The sequence below is a fragment of the Jatropha curcas genome, chromosome 2 (assembly GCF_041381405.1).
Source record: "Jatropha curcas cultivar XTBG-Jc1 chromosome 2, XTBG_Jcur_1.0, whole genome shotgun sequence".
NCBI lineage: Eukaryota > Viridiplantae > Streptophyta > Magnoliopsida > Malpighiales > Euphorbiaceae > Jatropha > Jatropha curcas.
The window spans coordinates 823160-845434 of record NC_143152.1 but is presented as its reverse complement, the minus strand read 5'-3'; the positions used below and the strand labels follow the sequence as shown (position 1 = coordinate 845434).

Sequence of the window (22275 nt, the reverse complement as noted above, 5' to 3'; positions counted from 1 at the left end):
TAATATTTCCATATATCTCAATTAATGATTAATTAGTTATTAATCAAGTTTCTAGTCTAGCTAATTAAAGTCAGAAACAATTATCTACTACATGAATTGTAAACAAGTGTTTATTCATCATAATGTCAAATATCATTTCTTCTAAAATTGTTTTCAAATGGCATACTCTTCAAAATCTTTCCCTTGACCTTCAGTTTGATAATGGTTTTTTTTTGTTTTCCTTGGATAATTATATATAGATTGCAAACAAACAATTGGAAGACGACGTCGTTTATACCAAATATTATTCAACGACCGATTGCGTTCTCATGGATTGTAATCTTGGGCCTGTTCAACTACTGTTGCTATTGGGCCTGCTATTGTGTCCACTGTCAGTAGTAATTTTTCTTCAGCCTATTATTTGGATGCTAGAAGTATTGGTCCATTTATTCGGTCTGGCCTATTTTCTTAAAGCCCAGTTCGTAGAAGAACACTATCTGCTTCACTTCAGCTTAGCTAACAACTGGAGAGAAAACCAGCAACCGCCGAGCAAACTGAGCTTAAAATCGCGCTTTCTTTTTTCCGGTCACCGTTTGACCGACATGCCTCCAATTCTATCTTCGCTTCATGCCGTTCACCCACTAATCAGCCGTCTTTACGCGAAACCGCTATTTCTTTCCTTTACTAATCTCTCCCACTCTTCTCTTTCGCTTCGCGAATTTTCTCTGCCCAGGCAATCATTCCCTGTGAAGGTTAGAACTCTTTCCTCAATAGCCTCCGCTGCACAGTCTCCAAGTGAAAATGGTAGTGGAGGTGGGAGGTCAGGCGCTTTATCGGCACCGCCACCTGTTCTCGAGGAAGCAGTTCAAAAAATCGACGTTAATCCTCCTAAAGGAACTAGAGATTTTCCTCCTGAAGAAATGCGACTCCGTAATTGGCTCTTCCACAATTTCAGAGAGGTTAGAGTTTTTTCACAATACATACTCCTTGTATAAGCATGTAAATATTTGATTAATGTGGTTTTCTAATTAAAATTGTAGGTTTCAAGATTGTATGGATTCGAGGAGGTTGATTTTCCAGTATTGGAGTCGGAGGCATTGTTTATTCGGAAAGCCGGAGAGGAAATTAGGGACCAGGTTTGGCGTTTTAGCTTTGAATGCATTGTTTTTAATTATTAATGAACTCTACAAGCAACTTTAGAATTGGGTATCATGCATACAGTTTCTGTTCTTTTGGAATTATGAAGGCATGTTCTTTTGTATGTTTTATGATTTTTGTTCCTTTTTCATTGACTATGAAGGGTGAAATCCATAGCTTCCGGAATTAGTTGTATACTTAAACCTTTAGGATATCCATATTTATATTCAAACTCCAGAACTTTTTGATTTTTTCTTTCTGCAGTTGTATTGTTTTGAGGATCGTGGAAATCGTCGTGTTGCATTGAGACCTGAGCTCACTCCATCTCTGGCAAGGCTAGTGATACAAAAAGGGTACTAACATTATAATCCATCAGTGTTTGTGTGTTTTTAATTTAAATAGCACATGATGCCGTGTTTTAGCACTTGTCATTTTCTTGTTTCCTTTATCAATGCTTTCATTTTTTGACATTTTAAATGCATAACATTTCGGTGTTCATTCATTTACTTGCCTATGATTTTTGTATCCAGGTACAGTCCCAGAATTTGATTCCCATGTTTTTTTTTGGTTCAGAAAATCAGTACCCCTGCCACTGAAATGGTTTGCTGTTGGACAGTGCTGGCGATATGAGAGGATGACAAGAGGACGCCGTCGTGAGCACTACCAGTGGAATATGGATATCATTGGTGTACCCGAAGTCACAGTAAGTGTTGCCAACTTTATATTCAATGTCAAAGATCATTCTGTTGATAGCATTATTCTTTCAGCAAATTGGAAGGCCATGGTCTTTTGAATGCTTTTGCATTTGGCATAACATTGCAATTGATTGTACTTAAGAATTTAGAATTAATTGTCCCCCCCAACTGCTCAAACATGCATGTCACACAGTTATCCATATTCTTCTCCTTTTATTGGTGAGAAGGCTTTAGTAAAGCCCTCAAGATGGCCAAGATGAAGTGTAATCTTTATTTTTGGCTCCAACATCAGCGATATAATTTATAGTTGTTTTAAATTATGATTAGGTCCCTTAAGTTTCTTCATCAAGCTTATTTAAAAAAATTTTCTCCATTCATTTTTTAGGCCGAAGCAGAGCTTATTTCTTCCATTGTCACATTTTTCAAGCGAATTGGAATCACTGCCTCAGATGTTGGATTCAAGGTTTCTAGCCGAAAGGTATTGCATTTCTTTCTTTGGTGGGATTTAGACTTACTATAGGTTCTTTCTGGTGCTTTCCCTTTGTAAATGATTACATAGGTGTATGTTTACCAATGTTTTTTCTGTTTAATCATTTTGAATTTTCACGTGACATAAAAAGCTTTCTCCAGTGCTAGAGGTTGCCCTTAATTATTTCCCCTCTTTATATATATTATGTTTATTTAAGTTCACAACTTCAGCTGGAATTACCATATAGTAGGAGAAGAAAAAGACTTAATTAGGCTTGTGTTAATCTCCAAGATGCTATTGATTAATAGACTACAGCTGTTATGCATCATCCAAAGAGTTCAGAATGCACATGAATCTCAAAGCATGCATTTTTGAGGCGCTGCATAATTTTAGTCATACTGTAGTTAGTGATGGTTCTAACTTTCCTGATTATAATAAGAATAATAATTACTTGTTCTTCCTATTGAAATCTGCCTGCAAGTTAGGTGCATGCTGAGCATACTATATATTAATGTATTGAACATTTTATTCTTCTTATAGGTTTTGCAGGAAGTACTGAAGTGCTATTCCATATCTGAAAATTTGTTTGGCAAGGTCTGCATTATCATAGACAAGGTTAGTTGCTTAAGTGGGCATGCTTCAGATGCAATTTCTCCCTGTACCCTTTGGTGCTGCTACATGGATGGTCTGATATCTAATAGTAACAAGCTACAGTCCTTGGTTGCATTTATGAAGTAAATTTTGATGGTCCCAATTGATGCTTGTACTTGGTTGTGTGTTTTTAATGTGGTTGCATCTCTTGTTTGTTTCTCTTCCTTTGGCCACTACTGTGGTGCTGTTAAACAGATCGAGAAGATTCCTATTGATGAAATCAAGAAAGAATTGAAGTCAGTTGGGATGTCAGAAGAGGCTGTGGAGGAGCTGTTGCAGGTCCTTTCCATCAAGTCATTGACAAAGTTGGAAGGTTGGATTCAACAAGTGGATTGAGAAGTTACTTATTTTATTTTTTGCCAAAGACTCAGGTTATTCTCTAGCATATTGTAAGTGTTAATATTGCTCAATTACACAAAGGTATAAATAAAAGGGAATTTCATGCAAGTGGCAAAAAACGTAAATATATTATCATTAATTTTGTAAAGAAATATATTATCATTAATTTTGTAAAGTGGCATCTTTTGGAGTTTGAGGCAAGGCTGGTATGAAAATTTGAATAAGGCATTGCATCCTCCTTACTTAGATTCTTTTATTGTTTAATTTACTTTTCATGCCTCATCATTCTTTTATTTTTTCTGTTTATCTCCTGTAAATATATATTCAAGAAATTTATCATTTATGCATATTGAGAAGTTTCTTTGTCTGCAAACATGTAGGCTAAATTGCACAAACCAGTTCTTCTCCTTATTAAATAAAATAGAGGAAAGTCATATATATTACTTCAGATTCTGAGTTTGTTAATATTTTGGTTCTAAGAGATTGAAATGTTTACTCTAGGATACTTGCCGTTGACAAATCGATTCTTAACTTCTAACTATATGAATGCTCGATATATGTAGAGATACTTGGAGGTGCAGGGGAGGCTGTTGCTGATCTTAAACAACTTTTCTCCCTTGCTGAAAATTTCGGTTATTCTGAATGGATTCAGTTTGATGCTTCAGTTGTCCGTGGCCTGGCTTACTACACTGGTATTGTTTTTGAGGTTAGATATGTGATACCCTTATTCCATCTTTAACTTTACACTAGCCAATTGTGATAAATGGCATATTTCTGTCTGGTCTGGGTGCATCTTTCATGAAGACAGCGAACAGTTTCATAAAAACTGGATACAATTGATGTTTCTTACTCCACCTGCAAGACAAACCAAGTCTTTTAGGTCTCTGAAAATAACACACAGTATTCTGGAAACTATTGATCTTCATTGGCCATTGGCCAATGCTATTTGTTTGATTAGATTGTGGACAACTTCATTACAAAGGTTCTCCTCGTCCTCCATTTCAAGCAACTTTCTAAAATAGCTTAAATTCATTTCGTCTAGGGTTTTGATAGAGAAGGAAAGTTGAGAGCCATATGTGGTGGAGGAAGATATGATCGGTTACTCTCTACTTTTGGTGGTGATGACCTTCCAGCTTGTGGTTTTGGATTTGGCGATGCTGTTATAGTAGAAGTAAGTTGTAAAGTTCTATTCTTGCATTTTTTTCAATGGTTGGATTTATGTCCTATGTTTGAGAGTTTGATATGTCCCTTAACCATGTATTTCAAAAGCTTAAGCTTATTGGTATGGACTGTGAGTAATTTCATTTTAGTCATATGTGTGTTTGTGTGTGTGTGTATATATATACATATGTATACTGAAAAAAACAAAAATTCCAGGTAGAGGTCACTGTGTAGTGAAAAACCAGCTTTCGCATAGTTAGCACTTCAGTGATAATTTCTACTTTGATTGAGTGTGCTCTACACTTCCATGATAATGTCCAATTATTTATGGAGAACAGAAAGGAATGTTGTGGATGTCAGGATTCATCATTTCTTACTTATCTTTGTTGGCAAATACCAGATTCTGTTAGTTGTTTCTTGTTTTTTTGTTATAACATTTTCGTCGTTCTTTCATTGTCAATTTATTATTGAACTTCTTTAGTTTATTATAATTTTGTAACTTAAATATTATCTTTTGGCTGGTGGTGGTAGCTACTGAAGGAGAAGGGTCTTCTACCAGAACTCAGCCTCCAAGTAGAGAACATTGTATGTGCACTAGATCCTGATCTTCAAGGGGCAGCGTCTACAGTTGCTACCATTCTCAGAGAGAAGGGACAAACAGTTGATTTAGTTTTGGAAAACAAACCTCTAAAATGGTATTGAATTCCATCTTTTCCGTGCTCAGTACTCACGAATTCTGATATATAGTAGTTAGCTTATAGATGCTACCTCTTTTTCAGGGTCTTCAAAAGGGCAGGACGTATAAATGCACAAAGGCTTATATTGGTGGGAAATACAGAGTGGCAAAAGGGTATGGTTGGTGTGAAAATCCTCTCTTCTGGTGAACAATACGAGGTTAAACTTGATGAGCTAGAGTGACAAGGAATTGGATTATCAGCGCTCTTGTGAATTTGGGGTGACGCCCTTTGTCTCTGTGCTATATTTATGTTTATCAATAGGTAAGAACTCATCAGTTCATATTCTTTCCCCAATTCTTACATTTGCATGATCTTTGGTGGAGTTAATAGAAAAAAACGGTTATTTAGTGTTGTCATTCTACTAGCTACTTCGATATTGATCATTGTTGTTTCATCACTCTTAAAGCTTCTAGGCTCAAGAAATTTTGTAAACCTTAAAATAAAAGGCTTAATGGATATTTTCATCTCAAATGGGACTTAATACGGTTTCTTTTTTTGTTGTTTATTTCCAAACCTTTTCCTATTCTAATTCATAGCAGACTTAGTTATGAACAGAACAGGATGAAAAATAAAAGATTCGCATAACCAACTCTAGTTTTAATTAATTTTAGATTAAGGCTTATTGGTTGTGTGGTACCTGATGCAACTACTTAATTTCAAATAACAGAGAAATGACACTCTTAGAGAATTCAGAGAACGAGAAAAAAAAACAGACAATTTGACAGTTTTTTTAGCCCATTAACTTTGAAAAGATGAAGCCTTGGACCTTGTGCTATTGGTGGCTAGTCATTGAATTTTTGAAGGCATTTTGAAATATTAAGCCACTTTATTCCCAAAGTCAGGCAAGCTTGACCTAGGCCAATATTAGCCTCTCTACGCTGGTCATATTTCTCTTTTCACTTTTAGTGGTGCCTTTTTCTTTTTTAGCCCATTTCCACTTTGATCATGAAAAAGAAAAATGTATTAACATTCATTAAGCTATTATTTTCAGTGGTGGGTTTTTTTTCAGTTGTCAGAAGCACAAAATAAGTTGTATACCTCTTTTTGTTGATATTCATTTCCTATAATATGGGTAGTGGTTGTACCTTGAGAGCTGACACCACTGTTCAAAATTCATATCATGACAAGTTCAATGTAAATTGTCAACTTTTCACAATAACAAATCTTGACCAAAATAAAAAAACCATTCCTTAGTTGTTTTGCCTAATTCCCCATTTACTCTTTTCATTAGAAATTTTCGTGGCAGGAATTTGAGTTCTATTATCGTGATTCATGAACTAGTTTTAATAGGTAATATGGTGCCAATTTATATATCTTGCTTGTGTTCGACAATATTTTTTTAAGTAGTTTTTAGCGTTTTGACTAAATGCTATTTTTTACAGTGTTCGGTAACATAGTGTTTGAACCAGCTTTTAGAGGTTAGGTAGCATTTTATAAAAGGTTGATCCATGTAACGTTTAGTTTTTAGCATTTTGCGAAAAACTGCTCAAATAATTAATTTTGCCGAACATGACTTCTAGTCTCCTCATTTGAAATAAAACTCTTTATATTCGATTGATCCCTGCAATTGATCTTAATCAATTAACGAGAAATAACTTCATTTCACCATTAAACTACTTTAAAATTTGCATTATATTTTGATTACTTAGAACCTTAATTCCACGTGTGTGCACTAAAAAGAAAATAAAACTATAAGGGTAATTTTACAAGAGCAGGCAATTAAAGAGGAATGATGCAGCTTTTAGAAGAAGCTTGGTTTGGCAATGGCAAGTAACTAACTAACAATTGATGGTTAAGGAAAGAAACAATAGTTGGATCCCTCCTTCCCCTGCTTCCTGGGTAAAAAGCAAGGATGAATTGTTGACTTGATTCACATGGCAGGCCTTTTTTCTTCTTGAAATAATTGTATCCAGAAATCCTCTCAATGCCCACTTTCAATCATCCTTATTTATTCCTCAGGTTAAAAAGCTCTCATTACTTACGGGTTATAGCTCAGTTGATAATGTGTGATGAGTATGTAAAAGAGTTTTCGCATTCAATCCTCACTAAAATGCACCTGCAGAGAGGGATGAAGAGCCTTAATTATGATTAGCTCCGAGCCGGATTAATGGGTACCTAATAATGAGATTTGGAGATCGATGGTTTACAAAAATAAAAAAAAATACTCACTCACATCAAAAAAAAAAAGTCCTTTTCTCACTTTGCATATGACCTTTTCGTGAAGCAGAAGCTTCCTGCTCGAGAAGAAGTACAAAAAGAAAATAATTAAATTTAGAGTTAAAGAAAATAATGCTTTTTCTTTTTTATTTATTTATTTTTATGTATTTCTTTTAGTATGGATATAAAAATAAGGGGGACCTCAATTCCAAAATGTGACAATTGACAATTTGACATTGCCCTAATCAGTAATCAGATAATTAGTAGTCTAATTGATTGATTTTAATTAAATTGGTTGATTTGTCATATTCAAACTGACATGGTCAATAGCCCATCTGTTAAGCCTTTTCTTTTTAGCCCTTTTATACGACACCTTTGGCAAAGTTTGATAAGGGATCTTAATTTTCCAGTTCTGGATATTATAATCCCATATTAAACAAAATGCTTCTCTATGTGTTTTTTTTTTTTTTTTTTTTTTTTTTTTTACCCGTCTTTTACTTTTTACAGGTCATTTTCTTTTTTAATATTTAGGTACTTTTTTTTTTCAATTTATACAATTTTAAACTAAATGATTTTAAGGATAAAATTCTCCTATATCAGCTATAATTTTATATGGTTTTCACAATAATCAATTAATAAATTGCCTTAATTTTTTTTATTAATATTGAAGAAGGCATTTTAAATTAATAAAATTGAAAATGAAAATACAGTCTCATTTGTTAGGTATTCTATCCTAACCAATTTTTATTTTACTTTTCTTAGATGGGATTTGATTTTTTTATTCACGGGTATTTTCGTACTATTTTTAGATATAAAATCAATCTCATTTTATGGTTTATAGTTATTCTTATTTATAAATATTTTTTCCATGAACTAAACTCGTTACCTTATTATATATATGATTTACCGAATTTAAATATATTTATCATTTGAACCACTCCTTATAATTAATCAGATTTGTTAATATAAATATAAATTTTACGATCTACCATAAGTATCAGCGATGATTATGAAATTAAGCTTTCTATAAAAACTGAATCTACACACAATATAGACAAATGTTTTTCTTGAATTATTACTATAAATATCTAATATTAAGAATAAAAAAAGATATTCCATGAATTCTTGTATTTTTTTAATTTGAAAAGAAAATTTACTAAATTCATTGCACAACTATCAACACTCTAAACAATAATCAAAAGAAAATAAATAAAAAACAACTATTGCTAAGCTCCAACTCCAATTGGTTCAGTTCAAAAAAAAAAAAAAAACTCCAATTGGTTAGATTAGCAGGTCAAATGGATCCAATCAACCTTAATAATAATATAAAAAGACTAAAGATTTCGTAATTAAATATTTGTCTCGTGATCAAATATTTAATTTGTAATATTCATATAGTATTTTTAAAAAAACGTAACATACAGTGTTAACCAGGTGTGATACGGGAGAAATGAAAGGTCTCAGGTGAATTCATGGTGTCATTTTGATTTATTGAGCTAAAAAAAATTGTAACATGTATATTACACAAAATGGAAAGGTTTTTAATATATTTATATATTATTACACAGAAGAAGTCATATGCAACAAGAAAATCCCCACCACCACACACCACAATTAATTTTCCCACCCAAAGTAACAAGAAAATGCAGGAAGAAACTGTACAGTACGAAACTTTTTATTAAACCCTCAAAACAAATTTCCCTCTTTTCCATGAGCTCAAACACCAATTAAACAATAAACCATACCACCACCAACATCTCTCTTTTCTCAGATCACCACGTTTTAAATTCAAAACCGCCACTGCACCGCCACCACCTCCCCCTCCTACTCCTATCTACCCGCCCAGAACCCATCACCTCGCTTTGTACTCTGGTTAATCTTTCCTCTCAAAAGAGAGAGAGAAAAAAAAAAAACCCAATAATTCGGTATTTGTTTTTCCTATCTAATGGTGACTGGTGGGTCCCACCAGGATGATGTGGACAAGAATCCGGCTACTATCGCCGCCGTCTCTAGAGGAGGAACCAGGTCTTGGGGAAACACCACGGTCTCGGGTCAATCAGTATCGACCAGTGGCAGCGTTGGCTCCCCTTCTAGTCGGAGCGAGCAAGCCATGGCTACGCCGGCAAGTGATAGCACTTTTCTTAGGTTGAACCATCTTGACATTCACGCCGACGATGCGGCCACCCAAGATGCCGCTGCGTCAGTCTTCACTCATCCTTGTTGGCTTTCTATTTTTCTTTCTTTTTGTAACTAATAATGTCTTTGGGAATTTTGATTTTGGGTTCTGGGGCTATTGTGCTTATAAGTGGCTTTGACAATAGTATATGTGAATTGTAAGAGAATTATTTCCTATGCTTAGTAATTGTTGAAATGTGGGTGGTCCAACACATTATATGCTTGAAATTGGTATGGTGGCTACGAACACGATTGATTTTGTTAACTGCATAGATTATTGAAGATTCAGTTGTCGTGAATGTTGTGATAGTTGTTGCTGTTGTTCTACAAAGTGTAAATTATAGTTGGAGTGGCGCTTATTTTTGTAATTGTTGTGTGTTTCTGAAAAGGGGTTGTCTGATATATAAAACTTTTTCGTGAGATCAACTATAAACACTCTTACTTGTATTTTTCTATAGTCTTGGTAATTATTCATGTTATGAACTTTAGCATAAACACCTTTATCACACTAGTGGCGGCAGAGGGACTATGATTTTTGTTTAAGTGATCAAGTATATGTTCATTGATTGTGTATAGGATGTAGCTTAAAGTTTTATTCTTATTTTTAACTGATAATATTGTGTCTAAACAGTAACAAGAAGAAAAAGAGAGGTCAACGGGCAGCTGGAGCTGATAAGAGTGGTAGAGGACTCCGGCAATTTAGTATGAAAGGTATTTGATTTGTCTTTTCCCTCCAATTTTCCCTTCCATAATTTGAGAATCATGTGGATAGGAGTACTTATCTTGTCTTCCTTAATGGTTCAGTTTGTTATAGATTTTTAGACGAGTTTCCTCTAATCTTTTGCTTTAACTATTTTATGTCATTTCCAGTGTGTGAAAAAGTGGAAAGTAAAGGAACAACCACTTACAATGAGGTCAGTTGGTTTCTGAAGTCACTCTTTGACTTTTCTTTTCTCGATTGAATGCTGAATTTCTTTGGATGAATACTTATTTCTGCATATAGACAGTCTATGTATCTTAATAAAAGTGTGCAGTACCTGTCATACATCAAATTGGCTAGAGGCATTTCTGTTGCATTACAATAAAGTCTTATCGAACATTTACTCTAGCATAGCAGCAGGCGCAAAAGATTCAGGGTTTGAGTGCCTTGATTTATAAAAGTACTAGAAGGTTTTGTTTGCACCAGAGAAAACCTGGTCAGTTAAAATTCTTATTCTATTCATTGAGTTGGCGTCAACAAAATAAGCCATTATATTAGGTGGATATGGTTTTGAAGGTTCATGCTTTATTCCAAGTGCATTTTTAAGGCACTTTCATCATGTTGCTTCTCCAAAATATGCAATGTTATAGCTGTGTAGGGGTATCCTTGTTTTGAAGGGAGCTTCTGCCTCTGGATTTAGAACTCGAAGGCAAATCCTTGAGATAAAATTGGATCTCGGCTTATTGCTTTCAGATTCCAGGGGCTGTATTCATTTAGAAGTGCAGCTCTCAGATGTTAGAATTTATTGGATGCATGTTAAAAAAAAAAATGATCATAATGTGTTAGATTGGAAGACATAGTATATATATAATGTATAGATCCTTATGGTTATGGAATGCAATGTGGCTGGAAAGGCCTGTCATGATATCAAGATTGTTGAAGTGAAAGAACATTTTCAGGGTTTATTGGAATTTGATATCACGAACTATTTCAGAGGTTTGATGACAAGATAAATGATGATTCCACTTCTTCAGTGGATGATTGAAAGGATGGATGTACATGGAAATAAAATGTGCCTTCCCATGTAGTACGCCAGAGGAGGAATTGTTGGAAATTTTTCTCACTTCCAAATTGAGTTTCAGACCATTTATCACTTAATAATCTTTGCCCTTTTCTTCTTCTTCTTCCTCTCTCTCTCTCTCTCTCTCTCGATATAGCTAAGTAGCAATGCAGCATGTTGACCTTTCAGATCATCTTTGTACATTGATAATTTCCTTCTAGATCTGTATCCACTAGCTGGATGTTTTCATCATATACTTATCATATTTGTAAATAATACATCTCGTTTGCTGGATATTTGTTCTCACCTTGACTTGATTGGTTGGACAATTAAAATTCTTCAAATGTGCTTCAGCTTTGACGCTGCATGTTATCAGAATCAATGCTGTTTTCCTCTTTTACCTAGGTGTTTTTTTTCCTCTCTAAAACTATTAATAAGTTTATGCATGCATCTGAGGAATTCAAGCAATTTTCAGGTGGCAGATGAACTTGTTGCAGAGTTTGCTGACCCGAGCAACAGTGTTTCATCTCCAGACCAGGTTATCTATTCTTCAACTGAGAGAGAACTATTAATTTTGTTTGCTTGCTTATGTCTTTGATCTATTAGGAAAATTTGAAACTAAATGATGTGAGTCCCTTTTTATCTTGGTTGAAGCAGCAGCAATATGACGAGAAAAATATACGACGAAGAGTATATGATGCCCTTAATGTACTCATGGCGTTGGATATCATATCCAAGGATAAAAAGGAAATACAATGGAAAGGTCTTCCTCGAACTAGCCTGAGTGATATTGAAGAATTAAAGGTAGCAATGCAGTTTATTTACACTTCTGTTTTGTATCAAGAGAAGTCCCTTTGGTTTTCCTTGTAGGTCTAACATGAGCTTATTCAACTTCTCAACGTGATTAATGCAGGCTGAACGTCTTGCATTAAGAAATAGAATAGAGAAGAAATCTGCCTATTTGCAAGAACTGGAGGAACAAGTAAGAATAGTGTGTTTGAGTTCTCTTATTTGAATGTGAAGTTGCTTGTTGTCTGCACTTAGTCTGGAATTTTCTTTTCTAATATAGCTGATTAGAGTTTTGTTCATTGTCTTCTTGTCTCTTATCAAGTATGTAGGTCTTCAGAACCTGATTAATCGAAATGAGCAACTATACAGCTCAGGAAATGCTCCTAGTGGGGGTGTGTCCTTGCCTTTTATTTTGGTGCAGGTAAAACTTCTTCCCAGTTTTGCTATCTGTAGTAAGGGCCATTAACAGAGCAGTGGTAAAAAATCTTCAGCTTTGTTGTTGGTTTTGAATTTAGAGTGCCAGTTCTGTAAAAATGCAGAATGGTAGAAATGTCTCCAAATTTATCATTTTAGGATCTTACATTAGTGGAGATGGAGTTGGTGAGGGAATTATCTTAGAGTTGGGTTTGTCAAGTAGTGTGGATAGCTATTACTGTTGTATGGTTGTATTGCAGCAAACCATTGCTTGGTTTCTTTTCAAGATTTAATTCCATGCATGATGAGATATATAAATATATTGATGAAGAAGATAACTAAATAAATAATTTTTTTCCTTCATTATTTAGAAATTGAGAATTGTTGGGCATGTTAATTAAGTGGGACTTGGACACATATAATTTTTCCGGGAGAACTTGAAAAATATGTCAGTGCATAACTTCAACTTCCCTAATTAGCACTCACTTCTCTGCCAGGTGAATACTGTAATCAACATTGATCTGTGAACTTCAGTTGTATAGATGAGTCTTTAATTTCCTAAGGTGTTGGTATAATCACTTTTTACAAGTATAAATTAAGTCGGGAACAATATGAGAGCATAGTTCTAATGTTCCAATAGTTCACTGTTAGCTGTAGTGCGCATATCCAGTTTTAAAAGCTGCTGAGCTTTAGGCGATTTTCAGTATTTTCTTTCTATTTGTTGAATTTTCTATCTTGTAGCTTGCAACATTTTCCTTATTTGATTAATGCTTTTGCTTTCTGTTGTCTCTGTGTCCTATACGACATCAAGATTTTCTAGTAGGCTACCCAAGGACTTCAAGCCTTGTGATTGTGATGTCATTCTGTTTAATATGTATGTTCTCATTGATGATTAATTGTGTAAAGTGGAAGAAGGCATGTGTATCATAGTCAGCATCCTTGCCATTGTCTTTTCTCAGTATTGCCACTGCTATCACCGCTTTTGTTGCAATATTCTCTTCATAGTCAAAGTAGGATTATGTTATCATTTATCATCTTTTCTTTATGCTTGCAATTATAGTATCTTGGAAATAGGTTCTTTCTTTAGTTGTCCTGGTGAACAATGGGATGAATATCACAAATGGTCGGGGGAAGGATAAACTGTGTATTTGAAATTGTAAGGAGATAGGTTGACATCTTCTTACTTCTGTTCCAAAAGAGTCCGACTTTATTGATGAGTGAGAGAGAAGACACTTTTATGTAGGCTACAAATATTTGGCAAGGGACTTCGTCAAGGTAGAGCCTGTTTTACACATGGATGTTTCTGTGTTGTGATTACAACAGTTTCCCCTAAACTTAAATGATATTCATACAGATTATTTTCTCCTAAGAGACTTTTCTGGAATCTTTTTAGAGTTTTATAATGCATAAGTATGAATCGGAGGTGGTTCTATTAGAAGATTCCCAAAGCATTTTGTTTTGGTTGTTTAAGGTTAAGTGATCGTGGGAATTGGGATGATTAACCCTTTGAAGACAAACAGTAATTATCTAAACTGCTAAGTTGACCTAAAAAATTGATTAAAGGTAATATCTGAAGTTGGAGTTCTGTCCTATGTGGCTTGAAGTCACACTCAAAGTTTTTAGGGCAAGTTGAGCAAGAAGGCATCATGCATAAGTTTTTCTGCTCAAATTGCGATTGAGCAGCAGCTGATCTCTTGATGGTTGTTCTAAGCAGCCCTAAAGTATTAGATATTAGGCAATGCTAATTTGCATCCTACTACCAATGTGGGAACTGGAAAAGTGGGGCTCGTTCTTGGAGATAGTTTAGTTTGGAAATTTGCGAGTAGGAGGGTAGGTTTATTGCTGAGCTAGAACAGGCTAACTTGCACAACCAGTTGAGTAATGGATAACCCAACTGATTCAAGCTGAGATTGAAAATAGAAGATGATCAGCATAACTATCTCAATTGGCTGGGATTGAAGCTGAGTTTCCCCTCAGTTCTGTAAAAGATCATTTGATAAGGAGAATGGTCACAGTTCTATAGGCACAATGAGAAAGCTGAGTGGATGAAATCAATAAAGTAATTTGAAGTATTATGTTGGAAAGGGAAACATCTATGTGGGTGGGACAATTAGGGGATTGGGTAGATATTTTAGTTTCAAACTATAGTTCACTCCTCTAGGTGCAGTGAGAAAGCTGAGTGGACGAAATCAATAAAGTAATTTGAAGTATTATGTCGGAAAGGGAAATATCTGTGGGTGGGATGGTTAGGGGATTGGGGTGTGGGTAGAGATTTCAGTTTCAAACTATAGTTCACTCCTCTTCTTAAAAAGAAAAAATGATCTATGGAATTGCTTAGTGCTGTTAGTCTGTTGACATTCGGAGATGTGCTGATTTTATTTGGACTTCTAATTGTCAACGAGATGTCTGGAAACAGATTTCTGGAGCACTATTCCATTTCCCTGCTTGTGTAGCTGCTCCTGAAATATGTTTCCTCTTTCAAATCTTCTTTGAGACTTTTATTTTTGGTTAAGCTTTAACCTAAATTTAATATCTGCCTGAGAATTTATGCTCGTCCATTTTGAAATGAAAATGAGACCACAATATACTGTAAAACTTTCATCTTCCCGACCCTAATTGTGCTTTTAAATCCTAGATATTGAAGTTGATTTCTTCTGATCTCTCACATACTTTTCCCCTTGCAATTTGGGAACTGTAGACACGCCCTCATGCAACAGTTGAAGTGGAAATATCAGAAGATATGCAGCTGGTGCATTTCGACTTTAATAGGTAAGGTAGCATCTTCCTGCCTCATTAATAAAGCCAGATAATGCTTTTGTGATTGCCATGTATCTCACCATCATAAAGTCAGGTGCATGTTCAGTCATTAATGGATGACTGTTAACAGTTGTGGCACTATGTTTAAATCTGGTGCCAATGCATTATTTTGATATAAGAGATGGAGGTGGGGTTTGGATAAGAGGGTTCACGCCTTACAAAGAAGCAATACGAAAGCAAAGCAACTTTAGTAACATATTATAAACCATGTTTTGGAATTGTCCAACAAAATTATCGTTCCTAATTGTTTAACTAATGTTTTTCATTTCCTACTCCATTTTCAGCACCCCTTTTGAGCTGCATGATGATAATTATGTCCTTAAGGCAATGAAATTTTGTGAGAGACCACAGAGTGATGATATGGCACCCAATATAGCTACTGATGGAGGTGAAGGTTCTAGCATGTCCAACATGTATCAACAACAAATTCATCCTTCTCCGGGAACAAGCACACCAGTTAGGCCACCCACCTCACCACCTATTCCTGGAATTATAAAAGCACGCGTTAAGCATGAGCACTGATAAACATGTTTCCATGGGCTGTGATCTCTGCATGTGTCTGTAAATTGTGTAAAGTAGCTTGCTGGAGGTGGGAGTGCCCCTCTTTACCTTCACCTCCTCCTGATTTTACTCTCACTGGGAGGAATCAAGGTAACAAGCAGATGCATCTCCTTTTCTTGGAGATTTACATGGAATATTTAATTTTATCAGGTCCTCAGTTTTAGATCCATGGTTAGCTATTGTAATTGTTTAATCAATTTTTTATTTTGTCCTACCGTGGTAAAAATGAAGCTAATCTGTCAGTTTATATTAGGCTACAGGAGATTGTCTTAGCCGCACACAGAATCATAGAATTAAGTCAACAATTTGATATTCCTTGTATTGCACATTACATTTATGCCATCACTGTTTACTATAGCCAAAATTGTCTATTTGCGTCCTGTTATTTGCATCTCATGGCAGGGATCTTTGTGAGAAGATGAAAATAAACTAAAATACGAAAGATAATGTATTTATTTTGACATAATGATTTTGGATATTCCCAGTTCCTTGTCTGTTTCTGATACTCTGAAATTGAATGGTTAAACAGCAGCTATCATTTATAGTAGAGATGAGAATGTCTTTTTCCCTTCTTCCCTTGCATTTTCTTTTGGGGCTCTAGATGGTCCTGTTACCCTTTTTAGTTCTTAAGGGTTTCTGTTTCATTGCTCTACTGTGAGGGTTCATTGTACTCCTCATAAAAAACCGTGAGCTGTGCCGTGTGCCCACACTGAATCATCGTGGGGTTTACAGGTGGAGTTGGTTCTGTGGACCTGCTTGCTATTCGTTTTTGTTTTATCATGGTGATGTGTGTACAGAAAAGGAGGGAATTTTCTCGACGGGGAGCATATTGGTTGGCCTACGAAAAAGCAAGCACAGGCATTTCTTTAGTACTAATGGTCCAAATTTTCATTACTCCATCGAACGTAATTAAATTCGATGGACTATGAGATTAGGGTTGACTGTTCAAATCGCTAAACTTATAGTTTTATACAATATTAATCCTGATAACGTAATTTTTAATAAAAAATTATTAAAATAACTAGAACAGCTAATTTTGCCGAACATGCGAACTTTCGTACAAGACTCTTTGCTAAATAGGCGTATTGTCGTACAAAGGCTCTTTTAAGAAATGCGGTTAAGAGCCGGACAGAGGGTCGATTTCAATCAGTTTCAAGTTGGTTCAACCAACTTTGGCTGATTTTTCAAGCATACAATACAAACTGTACTATTTATTTTATTTAAGACTTGAAAAGGTACATCACGTTATATATCTGTAATTCTTTAATTCATAATACAAGCAATTAAAATTAAGTAATATGATAATTTTGGTGGTTGAATAATTTCTAAAATAAACCAATAATCCATCTAATTTTTCCTTTTCCATTTCAAATTTTCGAACAACAAATAAGAAATCGTTGAAATATGATGCTTTATCAAACTTTCACGGTTAGAAGATTAGCAAAAAAGAAAATATCTTATCTCTGAAAAATAAACCGCAAATGGAAATAGAAAAGGACCTTTCTTTCTCTTGTAAATGTTTGGAGAGGGAAGATCTTTCCTTATCCCTGTTTTTTTTTTAATTTGTGGCTGGTGAAATTGTGATAATACCGGTAAGATGATCAGGTGATAACCTGTTGTCAAAAATTACGTGTCATTCTCTAATTTGGCAGTCAGTTAGATTCCCACGTGATTATCACTCTACATCACGTGGCACTCAACTTTTCAGTTCATGTATCTTTCGCATCTTCCTTCACCAAGTAATTTCGGGATAAAAATTACCTAATTTTATAAAAATTATTATTGTTTTATTTTTTTTCCGGTGAATAGTTAAACCTGCCCCTGCCGCTCGTTTTTAAATAAAAAAAAAAATATTTTTAATTATTTAATATATAAAATAGGTCTATATATTGAATGTAAGTAAATCTTTCCATTGTATATAAAGGTTATATATAATAATGTAGCTGCTCTACATTATAGCAATATGCATATGATGTTGATATAGCCAAGGTGCTGTTTATCTGCATTTGCACCTGCAGCTTTTTTCAGTCTCCTCTCTCTCTCTCTCTCTCTCGACATGGGATATGAATACAGGTGCAGGTGCTAACTGCAGACAAATGCCATCTTGGTTCTCTGCTCTGCCTCTTCAACGTCTAAATATTTGGAGCAAAGTTTGGAATATTGATCCTTTATCTCATCATGACTGACTTCCATATCTATCTATCTTTGGTTATTGATCATGCATTTTTTCCTGTTTAATCAATTGTTTATATATCATAAGCAAATGTAGATTTTATGTTTCAATTTCTAATTTATTTAATTTTCGTTCACTTCCATGATTTCAATCGGTATTATCGAAAACATATCTGTTAGATAACGGATTCAGTGTGAGAATGATAATATTATTTATCTGGAAAGAGAATTTGATCTTATTAACTGTAAATGCTAAATTCACGAAGCAAACAGCTTTGATGGCTTTCTGTTGAAATGTGATTTGATGTTCTATGAGTAGATGCTGTAAGTGCTAATGTGATGTGCTCAAGTTTCTTTCTATGTACATATAATAGAACGACTGAGGATTAACTTGCCTTTTTGATTAGTGATTATCAATCATTATAACAAAAATATACTTTAAACTACTTCTTGAGCATCACATTATCAATTTATGCATAAACAACTTTGCAATCAATCATATGAACAATTTAATGAAATCAATCACTATATAGAAGAAACAAAAATCCACATTGCTTGAATGATTTTAATTTAAATTTCATTTTTGATAATGGAATCAATGGGAATATTCACATTATTTCTTATATATTTTATTTTATGGAATAGCAAAATTAACAATATAAGAAGATCTTTCTTCAAAAAACAAAAAAAATATATATAGGAAAAGCCTTTAAGTAGTGATATGGGTCCAAGAACATAGTAAATTATCCGATTAGCTGTGATTTGATTGGTCTTTTAATTTTTGATTTGGGTTTTAGTTTTCTGCTCGACAAGAGTGTCTAATTAAAAAAAATAAAATAAAAAGGAATACAATTATGCAAAATGAAAAGGAGAAAAAGGAAAAAGATAGATATAAGATGACATAAAACATGGGCCTGCCAATGTAACCTCAATCACTTGGGCTAGGGATAATGAATAAAATGGGTCCATATATTCAACGACGTCGCTCAATGAGGGTAATTGCAACGACGTCGGTTTATGTTTTTGATATAAATAAAACAGACAAACATCTTTAAGTTTCTTCCTTTTGGGTCTCCTGGATCAATCGTCTAGGGTTTTTCGGTTAAACCCCTCGAAAAACCTAAGTCTGCATAAAAATGGGAGGCAAATGTCCGAGCCGGAAAGTGAAGAAGAGAAGATACTCTCACAAGACGGCTCGCCGCTCCAAGTTCCTCGTTAAAGATATCCTTTGTTTTCTTTTAGTTAAAAATTTAATTTAATGTTTTCTTCTTCGTGGTTAATCCAAATTTCTCTCAATTTCTTGCACGGTAGTGTGATTCTTTGACTAGTTGTTGTTTTGGTTACGTGACGATGCGGTGTATGAGGAGCTGCAAAAGCCTGATGTGGAGAAGAAGTCCTTGCCTCTAGACGAGGACTTGCCTGGCATGGGCCAATATTATTGCTTGCACTGCGAGTAAGTTAATTCGAATTGAGGTTAAATATGTACTAACAAAATCATCTGATAGGAATTGTTTGAAATGCTTTATTTTTGTTTGGTTGCTTTATTTTCTCTGAGATTGAAATTTGACCCACTTGGTTTCTTTAGTTGATTGTTGTTGACTGGTTGATTTGGTGGTTTCTCGTTTCAGCCGATACTTTGCTAATGTGACTGTGAGGGACGAGCATTTCAAGACCAAACGCCACAGAAAGCGGTAAGCTGTTCGAAGTTTGTTTCTTGAATTTTATATTAAGTTGCAGATATATTGTCCATTTTTTAGCACTTTTCATTTAGTGTACTTTATTGATCTTTAATCAATTAAGTACAGTACCATATTAGACTGTTCAATCCCATTTGTGCAAGTTCATGGTAGAGCAAATGGTTAAGTAACTAAACTTGCCAGGGGAAGGAGGAACCTGCTGATTTACTCTGGTTGTAAACTTAAAACAACTGCATATAGCTGCTCTATCAAATCAAATACTTATGTGAAGTATTTATTTCTTCTTCTTGGCCAAATGTTTGATGAACAGGACTGTTCTATTGTCCAGTCCGAACTCATAAAATGCTCATCCATGACATGACTACTTGAATCTTCACTGACAGTTAACTACTATATGTACTTATTATTATAATTGATCTGCTTAAAACACCTGAAATTGTTATTTTGTTTCCATATTAATGTTACTTGGCTTCAAGAGGTGAAAAAAAAAAAGCTTGGATAAACACTGAAGTATCATTTACTGGGACACAATCTAATATGCATATTCAGGAAGTTTGACCTGGACTAGGACCTTCACCTGCTAAGTGCTGACTGAAAGTGAAATATAATGCTTGTGTCTGCATATCTTAGAATTATAACCGAAAGTTTTCATTTGATGTACTTTTGCAAAATGCAGTTTGAAGCAAATGATGGGACCTGCACCGCACACTCAACTTGATGCTGACTTAGCTGGTGGGATGGGTATGCCAGATAATGGTCCTAAGCTTATGTCGATGTGAGCTTTCTGTTTTTCTCTTTTCATATATATGTTTACAGACAAGTGTGTCAAGAATGCGTTGGGAGAGGATATCTGGAGTTGTAAAAGTGGTATCTATAGTGGTAGATTCTTGTATTTCTGAAAAAGTAATAGTAATTAATTTTCTTGGTATACTGTATCTGTATGCTATGTTATGCGTTCTTTCTCATGTTCCATCATTTGCTTCTGCAGATATTGATTTTTGTAAAAGTTTTACTTCTTTGTTTCTCATGTATTATGGATTATGTTTTGGATGCATTTCTAATTTACTATAATCAATAATGTAATCCGATGCCTAAAATCCATTTTGGATTGGACCTTTCTCTTTCGGCAATTGCTTTTTCCTGTTGTGGAATGATTTTTTTTTTTTTTTTTTTTTTTATTCCCATGACAATTATGAAACTAGAAGATTAGTTGACGATATCATTCCTATGAGGAGATTTCTACAACAAAGGTTGTATTATGGTTGTTAGGATCAATTTTTTATCTAATAGTTGGATTATGAACCTGGAGTCTCTCTCTCTCTCTCTCTTTCTCTCTCTCTCTCGTCTAGTCATTTTTTGCTGAGCCTCATTTGATCCCTAGTTTATTAAGGCACCTCCTACTACGTTGGCAGACAAAAGTACTGATTTCAGTACTAAAATCTTGTAAGGGATGGGATGCTCGAGTTCATAGAATGAGTTTGGGTTAGGTTAGTCATGTGATCATAGATTGGTGTCTCCCTCTATCTCCTAGTCTACAAATAGTTTTCCAGCACATGGTAGTGGAATAGAGAAAATGAACTAAGCGCTTGTTGGAAGAACATAACGAATAATGACAGGATGATAATCCCAGGGTTTGCATACAAAATTTTACCTCCATCACATTCTATTATGGTATATTAATAAACCACTCCTGGATTGGGCTTTAGATTGTGCTGGTCCCGAAATCGCATGAACTTTTCTTGCCATTAGATCTGCAAATTATTGTTAGGGTTTTTCGGATATACCATTTTTTTTTACTTGATATCTCTGGAAAGGGTTACCAATTAGTCAACCTTGCATTGGAACTCAAATTTTGTATATCCTTTCTTGTCTGTCATGGAAAATTGTGATTTTGTCAAATGGATCTCTCTTAAGTATGATTTCCACTTTCCATCTATTTCACTATTTGCTTGCAGGAAAATATTTCTGTGGTCACATGCACACACTGTAACTGAAATTTTTGAAGGTATAAACCTTCAATTTTTCTTAAGTTAGTCCTCTACCCTGTTCAACAAGTCCAGGGTTCAATTAAGCTTTCGCCAATTTGATGGCAAATGAAGCCTTTTTTCCTCTTAGTACTATTGTTTTAGGTCATTTTTTTGATATGGGTGACAGTTTGAAATAAAAAAAAATGGCATTCGTATACTTGTGGCAAATAAAAATTCCCGTGTTTGTGTTGACTTGTCTCAATTGCATGGAAGTACATTAATTTCTTATTTTTGTCTGTCTGTTTAGTCTCCTTTCTACAATTAATTACTTATAATTAATAATTTAAGGTCCCAGTGGCTTTATCAGTATATCATGGTTTCTGACTCTGATATTGTTTTATCTGGTGGAAACAAGACCTTAAGACATAAGGTATGCAGTTTTGTCCTTAAAGCCAGGAGCTGATAAAGGACTTCCATTATTAGGAAGTGGAAGTTTCTCGTTGCTATTTTTCTTGTCTTTCTGGATTTTTATTTGTTGGCCCTTTCTTCTCATATTATGTTTCTGTAAATACCTTGTGGTCTGGATTTTGGTTGGTTG

At 34.6% G+C, this 22275-nt stretch overlaps 3 protein-coding genes across 6 annotated transcripts; all 3 read left to right on the top strand.

Moving 5' to 3' along the window:
• The first annotated feature begins 385 nt into the window (after positions 1-385).
• Positions 386-5639, top strand: LOC105642263 (histidine--tRNA ligase, chloroplastic/mitochondrial). Its single transcript, XM_012227034.4, has 11 exons — positions 386-938; positions 1020-1115; positions 1381-1469; positions 1690-1819; positions 2197-2289; positions 2821-2895; positions 3127-3244; positions 3834-3976; positions 4313-4441; positions 4963-5126; positions 5211-5639. Exons 1-11 carry the CDS (start codon positions 405-407, stop codon positions 5347-5349), a joined length of 1710 nt encoding a protein of 569 aa, XP_012082424.2. The 5' UTR covers positions 386-404; the 3' UTR covers positions 5350-5639.
• Positions 5640-8898: 3259 nt separating this feature from the next.
• On the top strand, positions 8899-16205 carry DPB (Transcription factor DP). 3 transcript variants are annotated; one of them, XM_012227033.4, is made up of 9 exons: positions 8899-9524; positions 10132-10211; positions 10371-10414; positions 11736-11798; positions 11921-12064; positions 12174-12242; positions 12372-12470; positions 15162-15232; positions 15565-16205. In XM_012227033.4, the coding sequence occupies exons 1-9, from the start codon at positions 9271-9273 to the stop codon at positions 15800-15802; spliced, it is 1062 nt and encodes a 353-aa protein (XP_012082423.1). In that variant the 5' UTR covers positions 8899-9270; the 3' UTR covers positions 15803-16205. The 3 variants fall into 3 exon arrangements, with proteins under 3 accessions (XP_012082423.1, XP_012082420.1, XP_012082421.1); XM_012227030.4 differs by having other exon boundaries at positions 11915-12064; XM_012227031.4 differs by having other exon boundaries at positions 8900-9524; positions 11918-12064.
• Positions 16206-19090: 2885 nt separating this feature from the next.
• On the top strand, positions 19091-20638 carry LOC105642261 (zinc finger (C2H2 type) family protein). Of its 2 annotated transcripts, none has more exons than XM_012227029.4 (4): positions 19091-19234; positions 19358-19466; positions 19642-19704; positions 20387-20638. In XM_012227029.4, exons 1-4 carry the CDS (start codon positions 19150-19152, stop codon positions 20487-20489), a joined length of 360 nt encoding a protein of 119 aa, XP_012082419.1. In that variant the 5' UTR covers positions 19091-19149; the 3' UTR covers positions 20490-20638. The 2 variants fall into 2 exon arrangements, with proteins under 2 accessions (XP_012082419.1, XP_089573975.1); XM_089717849.1 differs by having other exon boundaries at positions 19124-19239; positions 19363-19466.
• Positions 20639-22275: the final 1637 nt, after the last annotated feature.

What these genes read in the sequence shown, in the direction of transcription:
- DPB (XM_012227030.4), top strand. Translation starts at nt 9,271, where the DNA reads ATGGTGACTGGTGGGTCCCACCAGGATGATGTGGACAAGAATCCGGCT. An exon ending in CCGGCAATTTAGTATGAAAG is followed by an intron (nt 10,212 to 10,370) that starts GTATTTGATTTG and finishes TGTCATTTCCAG; the next exon opens with TGTGTGAAAAAGTGGAAAGT. An exon ending in GTGATATTGAAGAATTAAAG is followed by an intron (nt 12,065 to 12,173) that starts GTAGCAATGCAG and finishes TGATTAATGCAG; the next exon opens with GCTGAACGTCTTGCATTAAG.
- LOC105642261 (XM_012227029.4), top strand. Translation starts at nt 19,150, where the DNA reads ATGGGAGGCAAATGTCCGAGCCGGAAAGTGAAGAAGAGAAGATACTCT. An exon ending in TATTATTGCTTGCACTGCGA is followed by an intron (nt 19,467 to 19,641) that starts GTAAGTTAATTC and finishes TTCTCGTTTCAG; the next exon opens with CCGATACTTTGCTAATGTGA. An exon ending in ACCAAACGCCACAGAAAGCG is followed by an intron (nt 19,705 to 20,386) that starts GTAAGCTGTTCG and finishes TGCAAAATGCAG; the next exon opens with TTTGAAGCAAATGATGGGAC.
- LOC105642263 (XM_012227034.4), top strand. Translation starts at nt 405, where the DNA reads ATGCTAGAAGTATTGGTCCATTTATTCGGTCTGGCCTATTTTCTTAAA. An exon ending in TCTGCATTATCATAGACAAG is followed by an intron (nt 2,896 to 3,126) that starts GTTAGTTGCTTA and finishes GCTGTTAAACAG; the next exon opens with ATCGAGAAGATTCCTATTGA. An exon ending in GAAAACAAACCTCTAAAATG is followed by an intron (nt 5,127 to 5,210) that starts GTATTGAATTCC and finishes CCTCTTTTTCAG; the next exon opens with GGTCTTCAAAAGGGCAGGAC.